The 27,462-nt window shown below is 41.9% G+C and overlaps 2 protein-coding genes across 3 annotated transcripts; one reads left to right on the forward strand and one right to left on the reverse strand.

The window, feature by feature from the left end:
* Positions 1-1,510: 1,510 nt before the first annotated feature.
* On the reverse strand, positions 1,511-10,109 carry zbtb8b (zinc finger and BTB domain containing 8B). The gene is made up of 5 exons (XM_085261589.1): positions 9,989-10,109; positions 9,300-9,492; positions 3,853-4,768; positions 3,550-3,728; positions 1,511-2,513 (listed from the first exon to the last, which is right to left on the reverse strand). The coding sequence occupies exons 2-5, from the start codon at positions 9,471-9,473 to the stop codon at positions 2,199-2,201; spliced, it is 1,584 nt and encodes a 527-aa protein (XP_085117715.1). The 5' UTR covers positions 9,474-9,492; positions 9,989-10,109; the 3' UTR covers positions 1,511-2,198.
* heyl (hes related family bHLH transcription factor with YRPW motif like) lies at positions 9,313-25,924 on the forward strand. 2 transcript variants are annotated; one of them, XM_085261591.1, is made up of 5 exons: positions 9,313-9,526; positions 23,569-23,635; positions 23,727-23,810; positions 23,929-24,010; positions 24,183-25,924. In XM_085261591.1, exons 1-5 carry the CDS (start codon positions 9,501-9,503, stop codon positions 24,863-24,865), a joined length of 942 nt encoding a protein of 313 aa, XP_085117717.1. In that variant the 5' UTR covers positions 9,313-9,500; the 3' UTR covers positions 24,866-25,924. The 2 variants fall into 2 exon arrangements, with proteins under 2 accessions (XP_085117717.1, XP_085117716.1); XM_085261590.1 differs by lacking the exon at positions 9,313-9,526 and adding an exon at positions 20,934-21,457 and having other exon boundaries at positions 24,183-25,923.
* The last annotated feature ends 1,538 nt before the right edge of the window (positions 25,925-27,462 follow it).

Raw genomic sequence — 27,462 nt, forward strand, 5'->3', positions numbered from 1 at the left:
CTTCAGCGGCCTCGTTGATTTTTTTTAAATGTAATTATACATAACATCCTGAAAAAAACGAAATTAAAACAAAAATTATGAACATAAGATACACTGCAGAGCAATAGCAACAAACTCGGTGCATTGAGTGCTACAGTTTCAAATTAAAAGATGGGAAACGAAAGACTTATAAAAAGTTGTGTCATTCTCCAGTGAACCTTCATCGTGTAACATTACATGAGGGAGCCCTACTTTTGTCTTTATAGAAAACGACTTGAGTGCTTAGGTCCTATGGTTGGCCATAAAGTGTCTTGCTGTGCATATGATGTTTAGACATTCAAACCCTGTTGATAACTTCATTTACACCATTACTGAGCCCTGGATCTTAAACAGTGCGGCTTGTTAATCTTATTATGACAAATAGCGTTCTCCCTCAAGTTTCACTGAGTGGCCATTTGTAGGCGATATTTAAATAGTAGGCATAAAGTCACACATGACTGTGTATATTTGGTTAAGTAAAAGTGGATTTCATGATTATGATGAAGATATTATGAATTAAACCTATAAACTTAACTGTTTTGTAATTTGAAAAGGTTGCTTAAATGACAGACACTCCATTATTTTTATCAGTATACCTATCACAGGATTAAACATTAGCTACTAGGCTACTGTGAGAACCCATGTCCTCAATGATCCAGGTCCAAGAGCCTGGTAAGTGCCAGTTTGTAAAGTCTTCATGGTTTTTACATATTAAACCTGTATGGCATACCATAGTGTACAAGCATGTATGGAAGATGGCCAGGATTGGTTCTCAATTTATCTCAAATAATATAAATATGCATTCAAGTAGTCAGAACCTAAGTAAGACTACAGTTTACAACTGCATCCATATGAACTGAGTAACTACTAGTGTGCCACAGACTGATTTTAATTTGCAGAGCTGTACTGGAAGTCTGAGCTGTATCATGTGAACATTAACAAGGACAGCACACAACCCTGTGAAGCTTCTGTACTGCACATCATCAAACCAGACAAAATTCTGCCCAGTCTCTGATACTGTGGCCTGTCCAGTAGTTAATAATGCATGAGATATTAGTTATATTTTAGTGTCATTTCCTGTAGCTTCTCTCATTAACTTAAGTGTGTTAAATGCACTTGAGAAATAAAATATAAAATATAGTGATCCTCACCTGCAGGTACTATCCAGATCCAAGTAAGCTCACTGCAGAATGTTCTCTCTCTCTCTGTTACACACACACCTGTTTGCACTCCTCTGGATCACTAAATAAATGACTATTCTGCAAAGGACAAATGCAGCTGCTAATTTAATGCAGAAACGCGAGAAAACAGTTGCTGGCACGAATTTGTACTGAATAACCACTAGAGTGCGCCGCAGGCTAGTTTTGTATATGATCCAAAACTACATCAAGTACAAAGTTTACTTATACTTCAATAATAAAGAAGAAGTGACTCCGGGACTATTGAAAGAAAAAGATTAAAACAAAGAATGACAAAGCAATGACACAATGTCCACAGTTTGAGAACACATTTATTGCAGTGATAACTCCAGTGGCCCCTCTACATCAACAAGACTGTTTTTATACACAAAGTGTAATTTTCTGGACAAAGCAAAACATTTGAGAAGACGCTTTGTCTGTCCTCTGTATATTCAGAAATCCAGCTGGACGGGTGCATTCTTCTTACATACAAGACACACACACACACACACACACACACACACACACACACACACACACACACACACACACACACACACACACACACACACACACACACACATTTGGTTTTATCAGTTGTGCAAATATAGGAAAGGAAAGACTACAGTAATAATTAAAAGAAAGAAAAACACATACACACGCATACACAATCAATGAACCTAGTTCCAGTCAAGCAAGTCACTGGAGTAAAATATCTGAAAAACTTTAAATTTAAATTTAAAATACAAATTAGTTAATAAATAAATCATCTTACAGTAAATAATACTAACTAGAGATCACCCTGATGGGAATCGCACCAGCCATGACACATAGCCTCTGACTAAAGATCTGTGACGCCATCCTGCACAAATGTGATGAAATCTGACAAACATAAAGCCAAACTACAACCCCAACGTGTCCAGGACTACATTTTGGCATGACACACTAGCTCAGACAGCAAGTTCAGAGAAAGACTTTCTTCCTGGGTATAACTGACTGAATTCACAACGCGTGAACTACATCACTGCAGACAGCCAGCTGTCTTTCAAGCATCTGTTTCTCCACTAAGTCTTCCACTCTGCCGACCTCCACCTCGTCCACCTCATCTATAAAGCTGGACCAATCCGTACTGCCGTCTGCTCGTTCCACAGGCTCTGACTGGCTGGAAGGGTGAACAGGGGCTGTTTCATCATGAGTGGTGGTCACACAGTTGCAGCTATCACAGATGCCGAAGCGTCTGAGTCCGGGTGAAACGCTAGAACCAGTGAAGTTTCGTCTGCAGCTCTTGCATGACACTGGCCAGTAGTGTCTGTGGACCTGTGGATGATCAAGACATGGAGGATGTGAATTCATCTGTTTGGACAATACCAACTTTTCCATCAGCGTAGATGAGAATAACAGCACAATATTTTTTTTTTTTTTTTTAAAGCCCAGCAGTGGATAGTGCTAAACCTCAGACTACTAACAGATGCACTTATGGTGCCAATTTGAAACTCTACTCCACTATGACGCTTCATTCTCAAGTTATCACATTCACAAACTTGGGTGTCCACTCCAGCCACCTGCCTGCCCGGCAGGGTAAGATCAGCTTTTTATGGCTGAGGGGTAAAAAATTTAAAAAAAATTTAAAAAAAAAATACTGCACTAATGAAACTTACGTCACACAACGGTGAACAGTGAATGCAATTTCAGTTTTCACTGAATTTCTTTAAGTCACTTAATGAAATTTACTTCAAAATGTCATACTTGCACCTAATATTAAAACAATGTTTAGCATCAAATGTCCTTAAAGTACCTAAAGAAAAAAAATACTCATTATGAATCTGATACATGAACATAATCTTTTACAGTATCACTTTAATGTCGCAGTTGGAGACTATTTTTAATATTCATGTGACTTTAAAATATTACACTGCACAATGTATTAGTGTGGAATGATGTTTTAAAGTAGAAAAGCTTTAAAATGAGTACTATGGAGCACAATGTAAAATATTTCCATCCATAATACGGTGCATTGTAAGTTGGAAGCAGCATGACACAGATACTTTAATGAAGTCTTAGCATACAGAAGCTGTATTCTAGTATTGTATCAGGTCTCTGTCATTGAGACTCCTGTAGTAATTACTGACACATGTTGCTGTAATTGTTCAGTGCAAGAGGCCACAGGAATGCAACAAAAACTGAGATGTGTCTCTTCTCAGATAATATAAATGTTGTGTACAGATACACTTAATAAAAGAAAATCTAACCTGTTCATGCTAATAGTTTGGGTTATTCGAAAATTTATGAACTAAAGTTGCATAAGGTTAACTCAGAATGAAGTCGACCTGCTTGCAGTGCATGAAATTCTTACACTAAGGGCGTGGCTGCGTAGGTGCTCCTGTCGTGTGAACCTCTTGCCACACATGGGGCAGGGGAATGGCCTCTCTCCTGTGTGGCAACGGATGTGCCTCTTCATGATCCCCTTCTGCTTGGCAGTGTATGGGCAGAAGGGGCACTTGTGGAGTTTTACTGGCACTACTAAGCCATCACCTGAAGGAGGAAAAACACAGCAACAATTCAAACCTACCCCTATCTATTCCGGTTGACAATTTACTAACATTGCTATATAGCTTTTTAATCGATTAAATGTCCTTGTATTTATTCTGCTAATTACCTGTGTCCTCTCCAAGCCAATCAGACTGGATCTCCATAATTGATGATCCTACAAATCCCAGACCTTCGTCCAGTCTGCTTCCTCCAGTGCTGCTACCCAGCCCTTGGGTGAAGCGCTGCCCTACTCTGTCCCCCAAAGAGTTGGGACCTTCACCTCTGGCCAGCGCCTCCATCAGCTGCCTAGCATTAAAGGATGAGCTGTATCCCAAGGGGGAGCGTTCGTTAGATGGAGAGGGACTTGGGGGAAGCAGCCTGCTATGATGAGTATTGTGCAGAGGAGGCCCAGGATAGGATGTGATGACTTTGGTGTCTGGTGACTCCATAAGCTCTTCATCAGGGTCATATTCTATCTTAGGGTTCACCAACTCTGGAGTCAGAGCAGAAGATGAGGATGATGAGAGATTAGTCTGATCCATATGTCCCTTCTGCCCTTCACTCCCAGGTGCAAACTCTTCCCGAGAGGGATAGGAGGTGTCCATATCCCTGGTAGCGCCTGGAGTGGTGGTGACAACAATGGACAAAGGTGTTCTACCTGATGTAACAGACTCCTGACCTAAACCTGACCCCCTATCTGCCTCTGAGACCTGTGAATGAGGCTCTGCAACCCCAGCACCACTGGAAATTGTTGCAGAAGGAGTGCCACTGTCTGCAGGACCCATTCCTCCATCCTCTGTCTGATTCTCTTTCTCCGTGTTTCTCTCCTTCTCCTTGCTGCAGATTTCCAAAGACGACCGGATGTACTCTTTGCAGAAGTTCACCAGATCCGTCATCTGCAGGTAGCTGGCTGCTGACATCACCTCGATGACATTGCTCCTGTTCAGAGCCAGGCGTCCAGAGTAGAGGAAGTCCAGAATAACAGAGAAGGCGTCAGCTGTCACAATGTCCAACGACGCTGTGCTGTAGCGCTGTCCGCTGTCCTGAAAAGAGATGTTTTCAAAAGATAGACAATGTTGAGCCAAATGTATCGGAAAACAAATGCTGGAACAGAAGATATTTAGAAAGTGGAACAGGGCTCCAGAGAAATACCGGTATATTTCAAATCATAGTTTTTACAAAACAGCTGAAGGTTTTCAAGATCTCCATTTTCCTGACTTCAAAAATGCTGTTACGCTACTTTCTAGGTCATAGAGCTACTCCCATATTACCCAACCAATGTCTCTTCACCGGCCCTCAGTAATGTTAAGTATCCAGTTAAAATTCTCATCCTTACCTATACAGCATTCACAGTCAGGCTCCCTTGTGGCCGACCTTCTTCATGTCATTCCCTTTAGTCAAAACAATTTAAAATTAATGTTTTTTGGGAGGTTTTCCCCCCACATCCACCGAAGGACACACTGTGACAGAGTACTTGAGGCTGTGACCTGACCTGTGTAACTCTGCCTGTATGCTGGGTGAGTTGTCATTTCTGTGGACTCTTAAAAATCTGTTTACGTGCGGATATTAGTAATATATTTATATCAGTTCTTCTTTTGTAAAATGCATAATTTGTCTTAATTTTTGTACTGCTTTTAACTAGGGCTGAACGATATATCGCATTTGCGATAATATCGCGACATGATCAAGTGCAATTTTCTAACCGCAAAGGCTGCAATTATACTCTGGACATGTCCAAATTCATGGGCTGCATCCTCCTGAGGCCGCATTTGTAGACCGATTACGTCACAGCGACGCGCCGAAGGCTGTCCAAATTACTACCATATCCCAGAATTCATAGCGCGGCCCAGCCAAACTCCAGTTTCCAGCAATGGCGGCCGCTACTAAGTTTTAAAATTACTCATACTAATCTTTCTGGGTCACAAAATAAACTTTTAACATATTTTCAGGCGAGAAAGTAGTTGTGTAAACATCAAATATCTGCTCGGTTTATCAAGATATCCCATATTTGCAAAAGTGCTTCGACGTTTTCAGAGGCGTCTGCTACCCACCAGCTCGACAGCTAGCCGGGAGCTCGAGGATTACTGATGCGGCCGAGAACGGCACAACTCCCGGCACATCATTTTCAGATCACCGCGGAGTTTCGCTGCTCGGGTTAAACGTAATATATAAGTCACTTAGACAACCTAAAAATGTTATTGTTGGGCTTTTTTCAGTGTTTTGTTTGTTCGTGAGTAAATCGGTTTGGCTGAGATTAAAGTTATTAGATTAGATAAAATAAAACTTTATTAATCCCCCGGGTGGGTTCCTCCTTGGTTTTCACACAGCTGACTAAACGTCAAACAGAAAACTTATTAAACAGAAGTATGAGACAGTCGAGAATTTACGCCAGTGTCTGGTTATATTTTAGATAGCAAGAAGCAGACGGCCGAGTTTATTAAACTCCACCGAGACAGCGGTGACGCTAATCAGAAGGCTAGACCGTCCAATTTCACGCCTTTAAACTTTAAAGGCGTGTTTGTGTGTGTGTTTATACAATTGCTATTATGTTTGCACTTTATGTGTAATGTTACTGACTGCAGAGATCAGTAAGATGTGTGTATTTTTTATTTATTAGTTTTATTTATTTAATATTATTTTTTAATTGAATGACTGTCTAGTAGTTCACAGATGTCGAAAAACTGAGTGTGGTAAAGCCACTGATTTTTTTTATGTATATTTCTGCAATCTGCACATTGTACTGACTTTCATTTTAATGTTTACACCAGGGTTCCTTGTCACCACTTTATGCTCAGATGTTTGTAAGCTAAAAATAAACTATTGTGTATGTTCAAATATACTGTTGTGATTGAAGAAGTTAAATAAAAATGTCAGTCATCAATTCATGCATCACCTCATGTCATCATAACAGAGGTCTGTCTTCCAGGAAAGAACAGTTTAAAATTAATGTAATATAGTATTGGCCATACCATATGATGTATTGCTTGTCTTTGTTTAATAATACAGAAGACAAAGACCTTAAAAAATAATCGCATATCGCATCGCAATCGCAATATTGGGGCAAAAAAATCGCAATTAGATTATTTTCCATAATCGTTCAGCCCTACTTTTAACACAGATTTTTCTATTTGTAGCACTTAATGCATTATTTCTGTTGTTTAAATATGACCTCCCTTCATTTTGGAATTTTTACATTGCTTATGTTTGTTTTCTGTGAAGCACTCTCTGCCTCTTGTTTGAGAAAAGAACAATATAAAAAAATACTGCTTGTCTGCAGATTTTAGTTGTGACTTTGACAAAACACAGTGCTGTGGAAAAAGTATTTGCCCCCTTCCCAATTTCAAATCTCAATTAGATAAAAAGAGAGTAAATGCAAAATTGAGTTTTTTTTAAATTATGATTTAATTTATATAAAAAGGAAACAAAAGTCTTCCAAACTTTTCTGCGGGAATTTTAGCCCCCAGAATTGTTTTAATTCAGCCACATTGGAAGGTTTTCAAACCTGAACCACCTGGTGAAGGTCATGCCCTAGTGCCTCAATTGGATCCAGACTTTGGCTAGGCCACTCCAAAACCTTAAGTTGTTCATTTATTTTATTTATTTATTTGTGAGCCAGTCAGGTTTGTTTTTGATCATTGTCCTGTGGCATAACTCAAAGGTGCTTGAGCTTTAGGCCATGAATTGATTGCTTCATGATTTTCTGATAGGGAGCAGGTGCCAGCTGACTGTTCCATAAACTGCAGCAAGTCATCCAAACATTCAAGCAGCAAAGTAGCAAAGCCCTAGACCATCAAAACACCAACATCTATGACTATTGGTATGATGATCTTTTCATGAAATATTGCGTTTTAGTTTTATGCTAGATTTAACACAATTCAAACATTCCAAAAAAGTTTATGTTTTTATCCCGTCCACAAACTATTTTCTTAAAAGTCATCACGATGTTTTTTTGGAAAATGTGAGACAAAACTGTGTTATTTTCGGTCAGCAATCGTTTTTTTCCTTGGAACGCTCCCATGGATGGATAATGGCACTCACTGTGGTTCGTTGCGAGTCCCAAAGTCTTAGAAATGGCATCTGTTCTTGAGTTTCTCTAGATGATGTGTTGCTTTTTGAGAACTTTTAGCCTACTTCATTTTGTCAGACATCTTCTCTTTAAGTAATTTTTCAACTGAACAGGTCTGGCAGTAATCAGGCCTGGGTGTGAGCTTAATTTAACAAGTGGGGGCAATTACTTTTGTTTTTTTTAAACACAGGGCCAGGTAGAATGGATATAAAAAGTGTAGACACCCCTGTTGAAATGCCAGGTTTTCTATGATGTTAAAAAGAATTACTGCAATACATCATTTTAAAATGTTCCCACCTTTAATGTTACCTAAACCTGTACAATTTAATTGAAAAAACAAATCTGAAAAATATTAAAAGTTAAAAACACATAATAAGCTGGTTGTATAAGTGAGCACACCCTTAAATCACTACTTTGGTGAAGCATATTTTGATTTAATCACAGCATTTAGTCTTCTACACACCTACTATCAATAAAAGAGACTCCTCTCCACTGCTGGAGGTTTCTTCCTGCTCATAGGGGATCATAAGATTGTTGGGGTTTTCTCTGTGTTGTTATTGTAGGGTCTACCTCACAATATAAAGCGCCTTGAGGTGACTGTTGTTGTGATTTGGCACTGTATAAATAAAACTGAATTGAACTGATTAAGCCCAAGTAAAGTTAAACTGTCCTAGTAGGAGTTTCCTGGTGGCATGGTGGTGGCAGTAACATGCTTTGGGGTTGCAGCTGGAACTGGGGCTTTAGTCAAGATGGAGGGCCCCAAATCTTCAGGCATCTACTAGAAAGCTGAAGATAAAGGGGAATTTCACCTTTCAACATGACAATGATCCCAAGCCAATTCAAATGAACAAAAGAATGACCTCACCTGAAGAAAATTAAAGTCTGTAATGGCCCAGCCAGACATAAATCCAATGGAAAAATCTGTGGTGTGATCTGAAGAGGGCTGTTCACAAGAGATACCCTAGCAATCTGACATATTTGAGTACTTTTAAAAAGAAAGGTGGGCAAATATTGCGAAGTCAAGATGTGCCATGCTAATAGTCTCCTACCCAAGGAGCCTGACTGCGTTCTTTAAAAAGTGCTTTGCCTAATTATTAGTGTAGGGGTGTGCCCACTTATGCAAAAAGATTTTTGTACATTTTTTTAATCATTATTATTTATATTTTCCTCCAAGATTTTTTTTTTTGCTTTTCAGTTGAATTATGCAAGTTTAGGAAAAAGTTTAGGGAAAGGTGTAAGTCATTTATATCCACTGCAGGTTTGGAAAGCCTTTTCCCCCTTTCGACAAGCGGTATGTGAAAGAACACTCTGGGAAACAGCTGTCACAATAACACAACACACTAGACCTTGAAACTAAAGATGAAACTGACTGTAATATATGCCAGTCCAATAATAAATACATTATTCTTGACCAAATTGTTGAATTTACGTCCAAGAAGCCACCTTAGTTTAGTCAGCTCTCCTTAAACACTCAGAGAAAACAATGGAATCCGTGCTTATGTCCTTACCTGTAGATAGTGAACGAGAAGAGCTCGAAAATAACCGCTTCCTGCAAACAAGACATTCCGATGTGCCTTGAAGACACGGCCTTCAACAAGGATGCTGCAGTCACAGAAGAAGTCACGCTTCCGTTGCTCATTGAGCTCGAACAGTAGTTTGGACAGATAGCAAGGCACTTCCATGGCTGAACTCCTGGCGGCTCTGCCAGGATGAGGGAACAGACGGGTAAACGGAGGTAAACAAGCACTTGTGATCATTAACTGTTGGAGGTGTGTTATTTACAATCGTATTACCACTTAATAGTCAACTCCGACAGAGTTGTATTACAAGCTTGACTTATACATCGTTTAAAATCTCCAGGTAAACAAACGTTAATGATTATAGACTTTAGTCCTAACGGTGAACAGTTAACTCAGCTAACACACACTGGGTCTGACAAACTGTAACCACTGACGCTTGACACTTTAAAAACACAACAAGGATAACGGAGTTTAAACACGCAAACATTAACTCAGACACACCTGAACTAACAAAAGTGGAATCACTTTTCTCTGCTTGCTTGCTAGCTAGTGTGTGTTGCTAACGCTGGGTAGCTAGTTGGCAGTACTTTTCCTAAAATAGCCGACTGACGAGACCAGCTGCTTTTTACAAAACCTGTGAAAAAACTGAAATAAAAAGGCGTGAAATACCGACTCACTTGTTTAATTACGCTGACCGTAACAACTCTTTTACAGTAGCACCGCTAGAAGCGAGGCTCTTTTGTCCCATATCCACGTTAGCCAACAACTTCCGCTTTCGGCCAAAGAAAAAAAAAAAAACAGTGACGTTTTTGTTTATCTGTCCAATCAGTGGCCAGTTCTGCGTCTGCTGTACTATTTTTACCTGGAGGAAGTTATGGTCAGATTGACAGATTTACATCTTGTTCTGTACATGTGCCTCTGACTTCTTTGTGTAAAGGAATAAAACAACATGACTTGCAAAAATACCAGGAATATGTTAAGTAGTGAGATCACCAACTATGGCAAGCTTGACCCCAAGAAAATGGATTTCTGTCTTCCATGTGCTCTTAATTCAGGATGCATATTTTACTTTATAGTAAATGATGATGCCATGCTTTTAACTATTAGAAAACGGATTTGTTAAGCTTCTGGACAAATACAGAAATAATCTAAAACGTTTTCGTAACACTGTCTGCACTGAACTTTTTTTTCCTTACTATATGGCAGTATTCATTAAAAACCAAACCAGCTGATTAATGCTTACAATTCAATTCTAGATGTCTCCAGGAGAGACTGTATATCAAAGATGGATGTGACCATCATGAGCACACCGTTAGTGTCTGGATTCGGCATTTTGAAGTCTCAGTATATTTTGGCCACAGCTGGCTAAAATAGCTAAATGATCAGCTCACCATCAGGTTTGGCTACAAAACTGCACTCACAGATGGGTGCAAGTAAGGTCCAGCTAAGTGATTTGAGTTAGAAGTCAGCTTTTGGCTACAGCTGCCTGCCAGTCAAAGTGGCCACACCCCTGACTTTAAGTTTTAACATAATCCATTGGAGAGCCGTTTAACAAATTCATCCAGCACACAGCTGTTACAAAGCAGGAAACTATCCATAAAGAGCAAAACCGTTTTTTGTGATGATGATGATGATGGTAATGATGTTTTGGAGGAAGAACCTCCAAGTGTCACCCTCCATCTCTTACCAAGTCCAGCATGCCGCTGTACAACCACAGGCGGCTCGCGCCTGCCCACATTGTCTGCTCAAGAATACTTGTTTATTTGCCTCCCATTTCGGAGAGAAAATAGATCCTTTTTTTTATTTTATTTTCAGACATAGCAAGAGTAAACAAGTAGTTCCTTTAGCGCTGCACCACACCCTCTCAGCACAATCCACAGCTCTTAGAAGTGTTTTTTACACTGATGGGTGCCGACTGGGCAACTTATTTGTTTCAGATATTTTCCCATGGCAAACAGAGTGAATACAAAGGCTTCGTGGTGGCCTGTGGAAACCACAGGGTAGGCGTACATGAGCCTAAGCACTCACCCCTTTTCTTTTTTTTTGAAAATGAAATTTATAGCACCTCATAAAAACTCTATTCATGCTTATAAGCACTAAATATAAACCAGTATAAAGCAGAAGGCTTTCACTCAGCTCTTGTAAACTTGACCTGATGGAGCGTTGTGTCCGGCTGCAGGCAAGTCCAGCTGTCAGTTGACCCGACAGGCACAGCCCTAACACGAGTCCATCCCAAAACAAAGCTAAAATGGGCCGAACACTGATGTTGCTCTGCTTATTGACCTTCTTCTGGTTGTGACTCAGGGAAACACAAGGCCTTTGTTTTTGTCATTTGTTGACTTCAGGGCAGGAAACTCCCTCTCTGCAGATCGTAGCCAAGCAATCACACTGGACTTTCTACAATACTGCCCTATCTGTGTGGCAGTTTAGCGCCGGTTTACACCCAGCAACTTCTTAGGAACAAATAACATTCATGATTCATGATTGGGTTTCTTGCCTGTCCCTGTGATTACAACGTCGTATGATGATTTACTGATTGAAAACCCAGACAAAAAGTAAATAGATGAAGTGATGGCTGTTATGTAAGGTTACATCCAGACTTGGGACCTCACTCATTGTGTGTGTTAGCCACTCTGAGACCCACGGCTGGCACAGAGGGCTCCAGCAGCACCCCTCTGGGTCCCTGTGGTCTGCGCCTCAGCACATAACAGCCACTTAGGCCGGCATTTTCCCAGGCTGAGACAACACACCATGGTGGCAGCGTGAGCCACAGAGAGGGCCTGATTAAAGAGTAGGGACAATGGAGGGAGAAAGAGACAGGGACCGTGGTGGCATTTTCCATCTCTGCCGCTGTCTCCTGGGGGGACCAAGTATGTGCCGTGAAACGTTTGAATTATCCCAGAATCTCTGGAATTCAGACTGAGGCACCACGGAGAGGACCCTCGACCGGGGATCAAAGAGCTTTGAGAGGAGTGCGGTGGACTCGTGGTGAAGTCGAGTGCATAGCGGAGTATGAATGTGTGTGTGCACGCGTGCTTGTGTGTTTCAGGAAACTAACTTGAAAAAGATTAGGAAAATGTTTGAATTTGAATCCCATGTTCTTTTATGGCTTCATGTATAAAGAAAAAAAAAACATGTTTGACTTCTGAGTGATCACTGAGCAATGAAATGCAGGCATGTGGTGTGTGTTTCATCCCTTATGAGATCAGATAATGCAATCATAGCCAATCATTCGAAGTCTAATAGAGTGGGCGCCCCTCTTAGTCTGTGGTGGCAGTAAAGGAGGAAGAGAAAAGCGAGAGGGGGAAACCTCGTCCCTTTCTTTCTATCTCTCTCTGTAATTATCACTTAATGTTCTTTGGTAATCTGGAGACGTCTGTCTCTTTGCTTTGTCCTTTCTTCCCTCGCTGGAGAGGAAATGTATAAGTCTGAAATAAATCTGCTAGCCTTTTTATTATTGTATATTTAGCACCAGAACAGAGTAGTAAATGGAGCCAGCCCAGACCACAAGCTTCCGGTATCGCAGGGCCGCAGCGCTGGCTGTCTTTGCCACAGCCAAGTCCAGAGATCAAAGCCTTCTGCACCATATACAGCTAGCAAGGCGCTCTCAAGCAATGACCTCAAGCAAGTTTTCATGTCTGAGATAGACAGTGTTTGTTTGTGCCCAAGATACACGTGGAGTGTGTAGAGTGAGTCTACTGTACAAGTATGCCTTTCAACATTTGTATGAGCATCTGTTACGGGCAGTTTTATGAATGTGTGCCTGTCCTTTGAATCCATATGTCTGTGTGGATGAGGAATTGTCTTGTGTTTGTTTGATTTCAAAGCAGGCAGCATTGCATTTACATACATATACACATTTACATATATTTACATATATATATTTACACACACAACACACACACACACATATACATATATATGTATATATATATATATATATATATATATATATATATATATATATATATATTTTTTTTTTTTTTTTTTTTTAAATTTTTTTTTAGGGGTGCAATGATACTTGTATTGATATTGAACCGTTCGATACAGTGCTTTCGGTTCGGTACGCATATGTATCGAACAATACAAAATTTTTAATTTATTTTATCAACTTTCCTTCTGACGATGCTGTCTGTGTTGAGCGCTCAGTGGATCTGCGCTCGACAGTGCAGCCTAGGCGGAGTAGTCGAACGCAGATCCACTGAGCGCAGCACAAGCTAGCAAGACAGAAGCTAAGCTCGTTGCAACATGGCAAATTGAACCTCCCCCACCCTCATTCAGATGATCTGGCGTTTGGAACTATTTTGGTCTTCATGTGAAGCATGACCCTGATGGTAAGCGCGTCATGGACAAAAGTAAAACAGTATGTTGGATGTGCCACGCAATGCTCAATTACATGGGTGGGAACTACTGCATTAGCGCAGTTTGCTCATTAACGTGTTGGCCGTCCAGCCCCAAGCACGGGGCGATCCGCGGTAGCTCGTTAACGGAGATTTGCCGTGTTGTGGCGTTAACGTCATTTCACCGAGATTAACGCTGACAGCACTAGTGGGAACAAAATGAATATGACTGCACATTTACTCCAACATCATCCTAGTGCAAAGACAAGTGGAAGCAGACAAAAACAACAAGCATGCATGCTACAAACTTTACCCGAGTCATTTAGACAGCCGTTAGCACATGATTCTCCTTATGGGGACCTGATATGTTTAATATGCTGCTGAGAATATAGCCCAGAAGAAGCGTATAGTATAGCTTTTATTTTGGAAAGAGACATTTCTCTGTAATAAACTCTCTTTTCCAAAGATGAGTGATTTCTCAATCAGATAGATTTATTTTTTTTATTACTTTGTTGTTTCAGCAACGTTAAATTTAAAAACTGTACTTTTGAGTTAAAATATATATTTATAATTTTAATAAATGGCAAATTAAAAAGGCATGAACATTTTTTGTATCGAAAAAATATAGAACCGTGAATTTTGTGTATCGTTGCACCCCTAATATATATATCTATATATATAGATATATATACACACACACACACACACACACACTGTGATTCTATTTTTAAGAGACACGTGAAAAATTTGTACAAAGGAGAAAAATGTGTTTAAAAAATGCCCGTTTGTAATAGATGAATTTGAAACATGTCTATAAGTGGTGCTTGAGCTGCCAGAAAGGTCAGGCGGTCACAACAGTTTTACTTGTGTTTATTTTTTAAAGTGAGATTATTTTTGTCTAATTTATTAGTTTTATGGAATGATGATTTGGCATCTGGAAAAAAAAGTGCTCAATCAAACCCACTTCAGTGTATCCTGTATTTCAGTTTTCTCAAAAAACAAAAAACAAAACACTACTGTACTGACACCAATAAAACCAACTCCCTCAAGGGGATGAGAATGATGGCTGTTATTGCCCACATCCTTCCTCCATCAGCGTCTTCTCTTCCTTTCGCGCACACTCACCATAATCCCCGTCTAAAAATGACCCAGCAGTGTGGTGGCGGTGAGTTCTTATGCTGGGTTTTCAGGGGTTTACGCTCGCTCTCCTGAGCTGCCATCGGAACAAGGTGTCGGCAGGTCGCCCCCCAGATAAGGCTGTAATCTGAGGTGTAAAGTTAAACGAGGGATTTGGGAAAGTGAGAGGCTGTCAAAGAGCAGCAGCACAGGGGTGTCTAACAGGGACGGGGAAAAGCGTGGCCTGGCTTTGTCTGAGAATCCAGTTTTATTTTCATCTCTGAGTGCAAAGCACAGCTTGGATTAATATACATATATGTAAATTCAATCAATCTCCTCCATAAATCTAAACGATGGGCAGCTTCCAAGTCAAAAGTCAGTAAAACTGAACTGAACTGAAGAAGCTTCTTGGATAAAAGTTTGAAACATCTCCAAGAAACTTAAAGAAGTCCAGTTGCTGTTCTTTCTAAGCTCCTTAGATTACCGTGACCTGGACATGACTGAGAACCTACGCAGATTTAGTCAAACTTGTTTTACAGTGGCTAATATTAGCTGAGTCCTAAACACCCCCCTCTCCACACATACACTCATCAAAATCAGGCACAGTCACATGCATGGCTGAGGGGCACTGCGGATTAGCCTCGAACTCTTTCATTTTTCACTCCCCCCCCACACTCCTTTTTTTCTCTCTTCTCCTCCTTTCTCTGTGGCTCGTTAAAGATTGTGTCCTGTGTGTGATGTGGCAGAGGAGAGCAGTCAGAGTGAACTGATTACGGACGAGGGCCAACGTGCCTTTGAGTCATGGCACCAAGCAGCATTCTTCACGTGCTTAAAAATAGTAACAGTCGAGCTTTTTCAGGTTTGTTTTTCCTCACTGGATGACTTTGGGGCATCCTCTGTCAGACTGTAATCATAGCCAGATTCTCTCAACCCCCCCAACCCCCCGCCTTCAATTTTCTTTCACGTCGTTATTGGTGAGCTTGTTTAATCTTATGAAGAAAATTGGCTTAGCGTGGGAAAGGCGAGATTGTTTTGGGGATAGGTTTTCTTGTTTTAGAGTTGTGCACATTTTTTCTTCTTCTTCTTTTTTTTCAGCGCAGGAGGAAGAAAAAGTGCCAGCTTGTGCCAAACCCTCACGAAGCACAGATAAAAAGGAGTTGAGTGAGAGGGAGGCCGCAACACCACGACAAAGATATGGGCTGTCTAAGCAAAGAGCTTTACAAATGACGATCTCCAGGGGGAAACAGAGTGGGTGGGGTGGGGACAACATAAGGGAGAAGAGGAGGCGAAGAGGAGAAACAAATGTGGATGAATTGGTGGGAGGGGAAGGAAGATGGGTATGGTTGGTGGGGGTAGGGGGTGGTGCAACACAGTGCAGTGTGGAGGGATGGGGGGGGGGGGGGGTGGAGGGTGGTAGATGAGAGGGGAAACATTCCCCTTGCCCACATTAAAGACATAAAAAAGAAAACAAACAGAAAAACATGTCTGACATAAAGAGGCTGGTTTCCGCGGCGACAGCACAATGGCTGCCTGTGGCTCTCGGGGCCCTCGCCGTCCCGTCTGGGGCCCGGCACCAGCGAAAGTCACCGCAGTCACAGGGCCCATCAGCGTGTGTGTGTGCCTGTGTGTGTGAAACATGGTGAATGTCATCACAGGCCCAGTGCTGTGGGAACCGTCATGAAAGGGACCCCACTCGGAAGCCACAAAAGCTCCTTTCTGCTTCTTCTCTTCGGCTTTTAGCCTCTTTATTTATCTTTGCAAAGGGGGAGCCAGATGAGGAGGGAGGACTCTCTCGCCCTCTCCCTGTTCTCTCTCTGTGTCTCTCGCTCTCCGATAGACGGCACGACCCGTAGCCGCAGCCATTTTGCCCTACTGACACCTTAAATCACGGCAGCTACTATTTCAGTCATTCGCTCTGGCTGCGTCTTGCTGCGTTCCTTTGCTAGTTTATTCACAGCTCATCTTAGCTCAATCAGATCATAAAAACACAATGGGTTTCTTTGGAGACACCCTGTGGGCACAAACCTGGCGTTCCCAGGAATGCCTCATATATTCAGGTTATTTGGAGTGAATTGTGAAGACAGCCAGACAGCAAGTGCATCAAGTCCCAGCATTCCTTATGTGTCTGAAAGGCAGATAAATCCCTCATGGGTCCGGCCCAGAGAGTGCCAAGCCAGTCTGATGCCAGTTCCCATGCCAATCCATTCCTGATCCCTGCGACAGAGCAGCCAGCCACAGTCGGACTATTATAAAGGCCTCATACCAATACGGAATCAACTGATTTTGAGGGCATGTGTCAATAGCGCTTGCATGCAGCAGGGCACCATGCAGGGCCCCTTTGACCACATTTGGCCTTTCACAGACTCACTACGGGGCTTCAAGACAGTGAATAAATATTTAACTTGCTTGATGGTTTGATGGTATATTAGCATTTTAAGGACCACCTTCAATTTAAATAACATATTTGGAAACATATTTGTTTTCTTGTTGTTTATTTTCTACTTTCTGTGAATAAGATGTTATATTATTATTATATTGTGAATGTGAAGGTGTCGTTTTTTTTTAGCTTGTTCTATTTGCAAGATTTACATTTTATTATTAATATTTTAACATAATAACACAGCACTCTTTTTGATTTCCATACAGTTAATCAAATTTTCTAGAAAATCTGCATCGTTTCCAAATATTCACTTTTATTAGAAATTTAAAAAATGCGTTAAAAAGACCCTCCTTCAGATTTATGATACATAGGATTTTACTTTCATGTCTCTTTTTTCAGCAGGTTTAGGTCCCTTTTTTTGTTTTTAAACTGGTGCATGTACATTACATTTTGACAAAAAAAATTTGTTGGTGTACTGTTAATGAAAGCAAACCATGCAGTGAGACGTATCAGTGATCAGTTATTTAGTTTCACTGAAAAATGCGGAGAAAAAAAGTCACAAACACAATACCCCACTGAGCTTGTTCCATCTCACAGAGTTTCAAACAATAGCAGCAGTCATGCATCAGAAAGAATAATTGCAGCTGTTTGTGCCTTATAAATTGTGGGTATGTGCTGTCCACATTCGTGTCAGGGAGTTTCATGTGTGCGCTAGCTTGTATGAATCAGTGCGTGGCCTCCCGCGCGTGTGTGCGTGCGTGTCCTCATGTTCATATTTGAGTTGCGCATGTGTGCGTGTGTATGCAAATTGTAAAAGTATGAGCTTGTTAATTTCAATAAGGGACTTTGCCTTGTTGTGGTTTGGTGGGATGGGAGGGAGAGTACTTGAAGTGGCCGACCAAGATCGCCAGAAATCTCCCAGAATTCCATCCAACCACCCAGTGCCAGCTCTCGTCTCCCTCTTATGTTGGCTTTACCGTTCCTTCGCACACGCCCCCACCATGAAACCATTTTCATAATTAATATATCTATTTAATCATTTATCTCCTTAATTACTTTCCATTTCTTTTCCCTTTTTTTCTTTTCTTGTAACTTGCCTCATCTCGGAACAGCTGGGCGGTGTGGCCGGCAAACCAGAGCGATCTCTCTCTCTTGTTTTTAAAGAGACGTGCGATACAAATGGGAAAGTAAACCTTTGAAGAGAAGTAAAGAGTGGGTGATAAAAATAGCAATACGGAACACTGAAGGCTGACTTCATAGATGTCTTTTCATCTTTCTTTCCCCCCAGTTTTCTGATGCTGAAATGAAATCCAGATCTGAATTAGAGAATGATTAGTAATGAAAGGATATGTGAACTGGGTAGTGGGGGTTGTTTGCTGGGAGAGAAAAGGGATTTCTCCACTCTGTTAGTCCTGACTCATATCCACCACACTGCGAGCCCCCTGGTGATGGTCACACTGATTACTCACACTTGGCTATTGCAAACACACTCACTTGCACATGTTTTAAGTTATTCCACTACTTTACACAATGCGACATGACAAAAATGATTGTAGGAAAGGCTCAATTGTCGTCACGCTGAGCAAGATGAAGCTGAAAAGAACATAAAGACTACTGGAAATCCATTTAAAAGACGACCAAATTAAAGTTTTAAAAACGACTTCACTTGCCCAACTAGTATACACAAAGACCTCGCACTCATTCATTGTCGCAGCCTATGTTTAAACTAACACACCCTTCCAGTCTGCCAGGCAGGAAGAGACACCCTCAGCTGGGCATTGTGTGCAAGAGGGCATGCCACTTGGCCTCTCTCAGTCTTTCACATACACATATGCGCACACTGCTGGGTCACTTAGGCATCGCTCCTAACAACCGGCGCCTGGGTCTCATGTTTCCATGGCAATCTGCACCAGCAATCTTCCCACGGTGGCAGAGGAAACAAGTGCCGCGAGTGAGCTCTGTGTGTGTGAGTGTATAGAGAGTGCTATCTTGTCCAGTGAAGAGCCCAGATGTTCAGACACTCAGTGGGGTGACTTCTCTCCTTGACCCTTCAGTACCTGCCCTCATCTCTGCACACACAGGCTGAATAAAAACGATTTGAATAAGCTGGGTTTATCTGTGCCTCACTTCTTATCTTGAAATACTTGAAGCTGTAATTTCAAAAAGATAGTGACAAATCTACATCTTGACATAGAATGCATATGAAAGATAGATGTATAATTAGTTGGATATTTAAATATATAAATGGTTACATATCCCAATATTTCTGGATAACTGTTTTAAAGCCTGTTTATGCTGTTCGACTGTTGCCAGAACCAATCATATTTAGATGAGAAAGTGGAATGCTGAGTCCTCAGATAGCGCTAGCAGCATCATTTGGCAAGATGGCATGTTTTTAGACCCACACATCTATATGTATAGTTTACATATACTGTATATAAATGATGGGCATAGCCTCTGGGTTCTGCAGTCTCTTTAATGGCCAGCAGGGGCAACTCTTTAAAAAGACTTCCAGTTACTCAATAATAGTTTCCTGGTAATTTTTGGGGTCCATTGCTAGTTTCAAGTCAGTGAAGGAAACATTATGTTTTTGGCATACATTACTGTCTTCATTCGAGTAAAAAAGGAAGATGGTACTCTGACCGTTGATTTCACAGTTAGATCCACCTAGTAACAGGATGGCAATACTAAAAAAACTCAGCTAATGGGACACTAACTGATAGCGGATATCACAGTGGTTATGTCTATCTTTTTTATACAGTCTATGGTGGATTTCCACATTGAAAAAAAAAAAATCACTCACTCACTCTCTGAAATTTACAGCTTGTTACCAAAACCCTTTCCCACCAGATCCTTTCTGTAGCCTACTATTGCCAATTTTTATCGTTTCATAGCAATTTTTCATAAACGTCAACTATGAGTGTTAACTGATAGCTGAGCTGTGTGGTCAGTTCTGGCTCCATAAAACAACCACAAAGCAATATGTCCATCTCTTCTACACAGTGATATGCTTTCTTTTAAAGTTTTCTAAAACTTTGTTGACATTATTTGTCACACTGGAGATTGATGCTTGATAAAAGTGTTATTTTCAAAGGTGAACATAAATTATTGGCATTGCTTGTAAATCCCTGTAGTATACTCTTGTAATGATTTAGGTACTTTAAATATCACCTTTTAAAACAAGAGCAAAAAACAGCCAACACTGTTAGTTAAACTGCTGACACGGCTTAATTATTCCCATAAAATCTTTCTATACAAGTATAAAACTTTTCTATTTGTATCATTTATGGAGCTCAAAGGTCGGCGCTGGCTGCGTTTCATCTCTGCAGGCGTGTTTTCACTCTGTGCCGTTTCTCTCTCACAACACAAAATTGCTCAAGAACTCGAGTCAAAAGTGACTCGTGAGACTGTGCAAGTATCAGATGTTGTGCATCGCCTCTGTATGATGGAGTGCTTTCACAGTTCATAATTCCCACACTCCTCACCTCGCTCTCCCTCCTGTTGCCATTGTTCTATGGAACAGCATAATTAAAGGAGCAGAATGAGAAAGAAAGCAGGACAGAAGGAAGGAAGGAAGGAAAGCAGGATGAAATTGGAGGCTAATTGACAGAGGATGATTGAGCAAAGGGGTGGAAAGATGAGGCTGAGGGGGGTGCAGGAGAGAGGGAAGGAGGGTGAAAAGCCAGAGAAGGGCAGATTAAAGGGAGAGAGGAGGGACATGGAAAGGAGGCGGGGGAGCCAAAACTGGCAACCCTGCCCAAACTGCCAAAGTCCTGTTTTGTCATTGGGTGGCTGTGACAGAGCGAGCGAGCCAAGAGAGAAATAACAGTGAAAGAGAGAGAGAGACTATGATTGGATGCCAGTGATAGAGTACAAGACTAAAGCAGCTTGTGAATTTTCTTAGTTGTCATGGGCCCTTGGGGGTTGATCAAGTGGCACCACTGACTCACAGAGAGGGAGAGAAAAAAAGAAGACGCATGAAGAACCGACGACAGCGAAAACAACAAACACGAGTGACAAGAAGTAACTAAGGACAACAGAGCTCTTATAAGTAACCGTGCAAGAGAAGCAGAGAGTGACGGGCACGCAGGGTGAGTGCTTCATCCAGAGGGAGACTTCCTAAAGAGGCAGAGGCAGGAACCAACAAGATCATCCAGCCAGACCTGTCAGTCTCCTCGTCCTTCTGTCATCAGTCGTCATCGCTCCAGCCAGTGAGGAAGGGGCAGCGAAATGAAGAGACCTCACGATTACAGCTCTCCGGACTCGGACACCGACGAGTTCATTGACGTGGGCCAAGAAGATAGCTACTGGTGAGCCTCCTTCAGTCACACCTGAGATTGTAACACGTTCCCTCCAGTCATGTTTGAAAAGAAAATTACATGGCGCGCGGCTGTATTTAGCAGACAAAGTTAAAGGCAAATTTGCCCCGAGCATGTTTTCCAGTCTGCTGCGCAGTAACGAGTTTAAAAGACTGTGGGAAAAGTTTGAGGTCCCACAAGGTTGTGTTTATAAAGCAATTACAGCAAAATAGAACTTCTTATTATTTAAAGATTCCTGCATTCAGGTACAAAGTTTTTTATTTTTATTTATTTTTTAAGTCTTGACATGGTTTAATTCGCATATTATAAATCTTTAAGCAAATTTAAAAACCACGTCAGTGATGTCAGTGTAAAAACTGACGTGTCAACGAAGTTTGAGGCTCAAATCAGCAAATTTCTCTTGTTCAGAAAAGCAGATTTATTATAGATTTATGTTAGATAGATAGGTAAGATATACAGTGTTCACTTTCTGTGTAAAACAGAAGCTTTACAGCGGTTGTTGCACATGTAAGTGTAGGGGTTAGTCGAAAAAGCTGCGTGCATGACCATCCATGTAAAACAAAAAAGGCCTGTCAACGCTGAAGTGTCAACACAGGAGATGAAAACATGAGCAGGAAGTCATTCACTCAGGAATATTAATTGTATATATGTATATTTATAAAAAATCTATTGATTTGAACCACAATGAGTGATTATAGTATTATGTCTTAAAATGAAATGTCTGCAGTTGATGTAGAAAATTTCTTCACATGAGAAACACAAGTGAAAGCTCATGAGTTGGTTTTAATAAACAACTCTAAAATAGTTTTAATATTTTACGTCACATTAAATATGAAAAAAGTGCATTTTCCCACATGAGTTTAGTGTTATTATTCCATGCAAACAGTGTGTTATTTAATTAGCAACTTTATGAAAGATCTCCTCGTCTATGTCAGACACACATTTTTGCTGCATTTCCAAGACTGCATTTTCAGGCATAGAAAAACTGCTTTTTCACAAACAAATGAGTTTTTCTATGCTTTTATTATAAAGTTATAATCCCAACACTGAAATCTTGCTTTTGCACTGGAAAACTCCGATAACAAATGTGAACTATACAGTTAAAATGGCTGGTTAAACGCTAAAATACTTCTGGAAGAGGAAAAAAAAATCTTCTAACCTTTGAATGCAAACGCGGCCTGCAGTGCCAAGGTGATTAAGTGCAGTCCACTGCATGTAACTTGTTCCATTGTTGTGGAAAATGCCTGATAAACAGTAAAATTACTCTGAACGCTGCACACTCTATTTTAAAGTCATTAAAGCGTTTTGCTTCTTAGATAAATTTGTCAAATTCCTTGACTTAGCATTAAAAGACATTTTGATTCAAAGCGCCAGTCATTAAAGTGTTTTTGTAACAGTATACAAAAACTCATTCCCAGCAGTGCTGCTTACATCACAGGCGCTGAGCGAGCCAGTAACGCTAAAGACGGTTTAGATAAATTAAATTGCCATGTGACATGCAAACAGAAGACAGCGCTGCTTTTTCAAGTCAACCCCATCAAAGATTTACCTAAACAAAAACACACAGCTAAACTGGCAGCCCTCATGTTAAAATCTAATAGAAATAAGTCTCTAGCGGGGCAGTTTGGAGGGAACTGTGAGGCTCGGAGTCTCTTTCAGGCCTGTAAGATGAGAGTTCACAAACAAACACAATCCATATTGGATGACTGTACTCGGAGGAGCTCATGCTCCCATTGCAGCGTGCTGGAGCCCCATGTGAGCGCAAGCATCGCCTCGAGGCTATATAATCATCTTTTCTAAAAGTGCTTTTGCTCAGACGGAAAGGAGAACAGCATGTCATTTCACTGAGACTAATGTCCAGAAATGCATTAAAGTGAAAACAATCTCATCTTCCCTCCTCTCCCGGGCACTGCTCTTCTTTTCTGTGCCCAAAAAACAAATTAGATTGAAGGGAGTTGGTGTGCCATCCTGCCTCTGTGTCATATTAAGGAGGGTAATAATAACAATATGCAGGAAAATCAAATGATTTTTTTTTCTTTCTCCCTCTGTGTCCCTTCTTACTCATCTCGCTCTCTTGCTTCAACACTATCTTCGCGGTACAGCCCAGTCACTGGGTCCATGTCTCCAGGCAGCGCCTCGCAGATTCTGGCTCGAAAGAAGAGAAGAGGGGTGAGTGGATTAGGTCATTGGATGTTAGTCGGTTCTGTCTCTTTTTCAGTTGAGTCTGCAACTCAGTTTGCTTTTTTTTTTTCTTATGCAGATCATAGAGAAGAGGCGCAGAGACCGCATCAACCACAGCTTGTCAGAGCTCCGTAGACTGGTGCCCAGCGCTTTTGAAAAACAGGTAAGGAATGAATTTGAGATGATGATATTTTTTGTCATAGTTAGACAATAAAACTAAAAGACTAAGCAGCTTTCTGTCATCGTGCCACTGATCAGAATGTTGCTAATTTTCACTGCAGGGTTCATCAAAGTTAGAGAAAGCAGAGATTCTACAGATGACAGTGGACCACCTCAAACTGCTGCATGCCATGGGAGGAAAAGGTGACAATTTGGACTCTTGCTTGCTGCCCTATTCGGATTCTCCCAAACAGCCGTTCCACATAAAGCAGTGATTCATAATTATTTATTATCCTCCTCTTTAGAAAAGAGATTTTTACTGCCTCCCCCTGCATTTATTCAGCAAAGACTAAACTGAACTGTTTTTCCACCTCAGGATACTTTGATGCGAGGGCTCTGGCAGTCGACTACAGGACCCTGGGCTTCAGGGAATGCGTTGGAGAGGTGGTACGGTACCTCAGCTCACTTGAGGGGGACTCCCCAGACCCTATAGGAGCTCGTCTGGTCTCCCACCTCTCTCACTGCGCGAGTGAGCTAGACCCTCTTCTCCTGCAGTCACCCCCTGCTTCTGCCCTGCCCTTCGCTCCTTGGCCATGGGCATCCTTCCCTCAAATCTCCCCTAACTCCCCAGCCTCCTCCTCCCCTCCTTTCCCCAGTGGGCGAAGGGATCTGGCCCTGCTAGGGAGCTACCCATCGCCCGCCTCCCTACGCCTCACCCCCCTGGCCGGGTGCCAGCAGGGTGCACCACAGCTCCTTGCACCTACAGCTCTTGCCACCGTCCACAGGGTGCCCTCCCTCGCAGCGTCTCCAGTCCTAGCCCCCTCCAGACCGCCACAGCCGTCTCCTCACAGCTCCAGCAGGGCCTCACCTCTACCTCTCTCAACCCCTTCCTCTTCCTCTCCTTCAACCTCCTCCTCTTCCACTTCCTCATCCTCCGCCCCTCCACAAGTCTCTTTCAGGCCCTTTGCACCTATGGGGTCTCCCACAGTCCAGCGCAGGGGCTTGAGCGGATCAGCCAAGGCGGCCCAAGGATGGGGGACTGAGATCGGTGCTTTTTGAGGGTCAGCTCTTTATTTGAGCGGACATGGACCTCCCATGTGCTCTATGTAGCAAATATTGGTTCCTTTGGAGAAAGAAGTATTCAACCTTTGATGATTGTTTCTGCTTCTAAAAAGCCATATCCGGTGATGGGTAAAGTTTCAGACGATCACAATCATATGTTACGGAACAAAGAGGGAATGTGAATGAGTAGCTCTGAATAAAGTCGTATTGTTGATTTTGCTTGACAAATACACACAAAGAAGAGTGTCCACCAGAGCCATAATCACAGTAAAACACTCAACAGAGAGTGCGGTTGAGATTTTACTGATCCCAGAACTGTGATGTTTCTGTTTTTCCAAAACATTTATACTTTTGATCATGCTTTCTGAATGTTTGACAAAATTTCTATAAAGACCAAGTGCCTTTATCTCTTTGCTCAAGTTTTCTGTGTTTTTCTCCGATTATATCAGTAAACGCAAACATGTAACTGCAGATATGCCATCTGCTATCAATACAAATGGGAAAGGAATGGTTTAAAAAAAGAAAAGAAAAAAGACTGCATGTTAGGCGTTTATCCGTATATTAACTATGTCTGCAAACACTGCCTGCATGTTCCCCAGCCATAACCCACTTGGTATCTGAGCTGTTTCCAGTGACGGCTGATGGGAGCTGTGGTCTTGTGGCTGCAGAGGATAAACATGGTGGGAGATGGTGATGTTTTTGGGATGCCGCGGCGAGGCAAACAGGCCCATCACTTTGCCCTCTAATTGGCGGTCCCCTGTAATTAACTTTACCCTCGTATCAGTCAATGTATCTTCCTCTCCTCTGCTGTCTCTCTGCCATTCTTTCTCTCCAATCTTGCGGTACACCAGCGGATATCTTCTCTCCCTGTTTGTCTGCGCCACTGTCTCCTCAACAATGGAGAGACAGAAAAGACGAGGGCGAAAAGGGAGGGATGGAGAGAGAGGAGAGACAGACTGAGAGAGGGGAAAACAAAAGGAAAAGATCTGAAGGGCTGTGGTTGAGTGACTGATTTGGTGTAGACGTTCAATAACAGGGTGGGAGGGAGGCAGGAGACAGGGTTACGGGGACTGCGAGGGTTTAAAAGGACAGGAAAAGAAGCAGTGTGAATCACAGAGAGTGGGCCAGCGTGTACGGGGTGCACGAGAAGCACCCGAAAGCTGATGAATGACACTTGCAACAAGCTTGTTTCTCAAAAACATCAGCATAATTGTGCCATGCTTCACCAAAACTGCTCTGCGGGGATGAGAGGGCAGAGAAGAGCCTTGTGTGTGTTTACTGCTGGGGAACGCTTTGATCTACTTCAGGATGCAATGTCTGTGGTCTGTGGTCCAAAAATGTGTGTGTTCCGCAAAGTGCATATTGTTTATTTGAGTGAGTGTGCTTTTGTGGGCTCGAGCCAGTCTCTTGCGCTTTCTTCTTTGTGTGTGTGTGTGTGTGTTTTGTTGAGTGTTTTGTTTATGCAGTGTGCATGGTCGTGTGTGTGTATGTGTTTGTGTAATGTGAGTATTCAGGGCTGGCGTCAGGACTGAACCGCGGTGACGGCGTGGCTCTCGTGCGATGCCGGCCGGCGGTCGGACCGACGGACAGTGTGGTGGTGGAATGTTTGTGGAGGGTGTACGCACACACATACACATATACACACACAGATACGCACTCAGGCATACAGACAACACACAACACAGACACACATAGGCTGGCTGGCACTATTCTAGCCCCTGCGTGGAGGAGCCAGAGTCACCACCACAGCTTCCAGGAAGGACAACCACAGTCACACTGTGCTGGGTTTCCCACGGGGGAGGGGAGAGAGTGAGGGTGGAGGGATGTGCAAGGAAGGAGGGAAGGAAACTTTGGAGAAAGAAGGAGGGAAATGCTGTGTGTATGTGAGTGTGCATGTAGGGCAACAGGACACGGTGCAAACTCAGTGAAGAAAAGAGGAGGGTTCAGCAAGCAGGAAGGATGGCCGAAACAAATCGGAGAGAGAACAAAGTAAACTCAGCCACATCAATGCATCACAGCTGATTTTTTTTAATTACATGTCTATAGATATAATTTTCCGAGAATAGGAACATGGTTCATTTTTTGTTTGTCTGTGCCATAGACAGGGGAGTAAAAGCCAGTCTTTCTAATGGCCAGCCTGCAGATGACATGCATGCATCACTATTGATTTTTTAAATTTTTATATAATTTTATATATATATATAACTAAATATATGTGGCTAACATTAGCTTAGGCGACCCCAGCCCATTGTTACTTCTTAAGGATTTTGTGGGGCAGCTGTTGCACTCATTGAAATCAAATAAATCTGATTATCATGAACTCCAAGTGATAAATTCCTCCTGTCTCACCCCACATCTAATTTATCTGGGGTGAATAACTGCCTGTCAGCTAATGACGGACAAATACTATAAACAAAAGGCCCCAAAAACTCAACTTTAAATTTATCTAATGAACAGAAAATGAAAAAGCCATCAGTTCTTTATTTTTTGAAGGAAAATCAAACTGACAAGCGGACCGACTACAAACCAGCTGATAATGTAATAGCCATGTCCATCCTTACTATACAGTCTTTTTCCAGGCTAACCCTAACCCT

The sequence above is a fragment of the Mchenga conophoros genome, linkage group LG22 (assembly GCF_057382185.1).
Source record: "Mchenga conophoros isolate Kocher_MC1m ecotype Shallow Benthic linkage group LG22, M_conophoros_male_GT1.1, whole genome shotgun sequence".
Lineage (NCBI taxonomy): Eukaryota > Metazoa > Chordata > Actinopteri > Cichliformes > Cichlidae > Mchenga > Mchenga conophoros.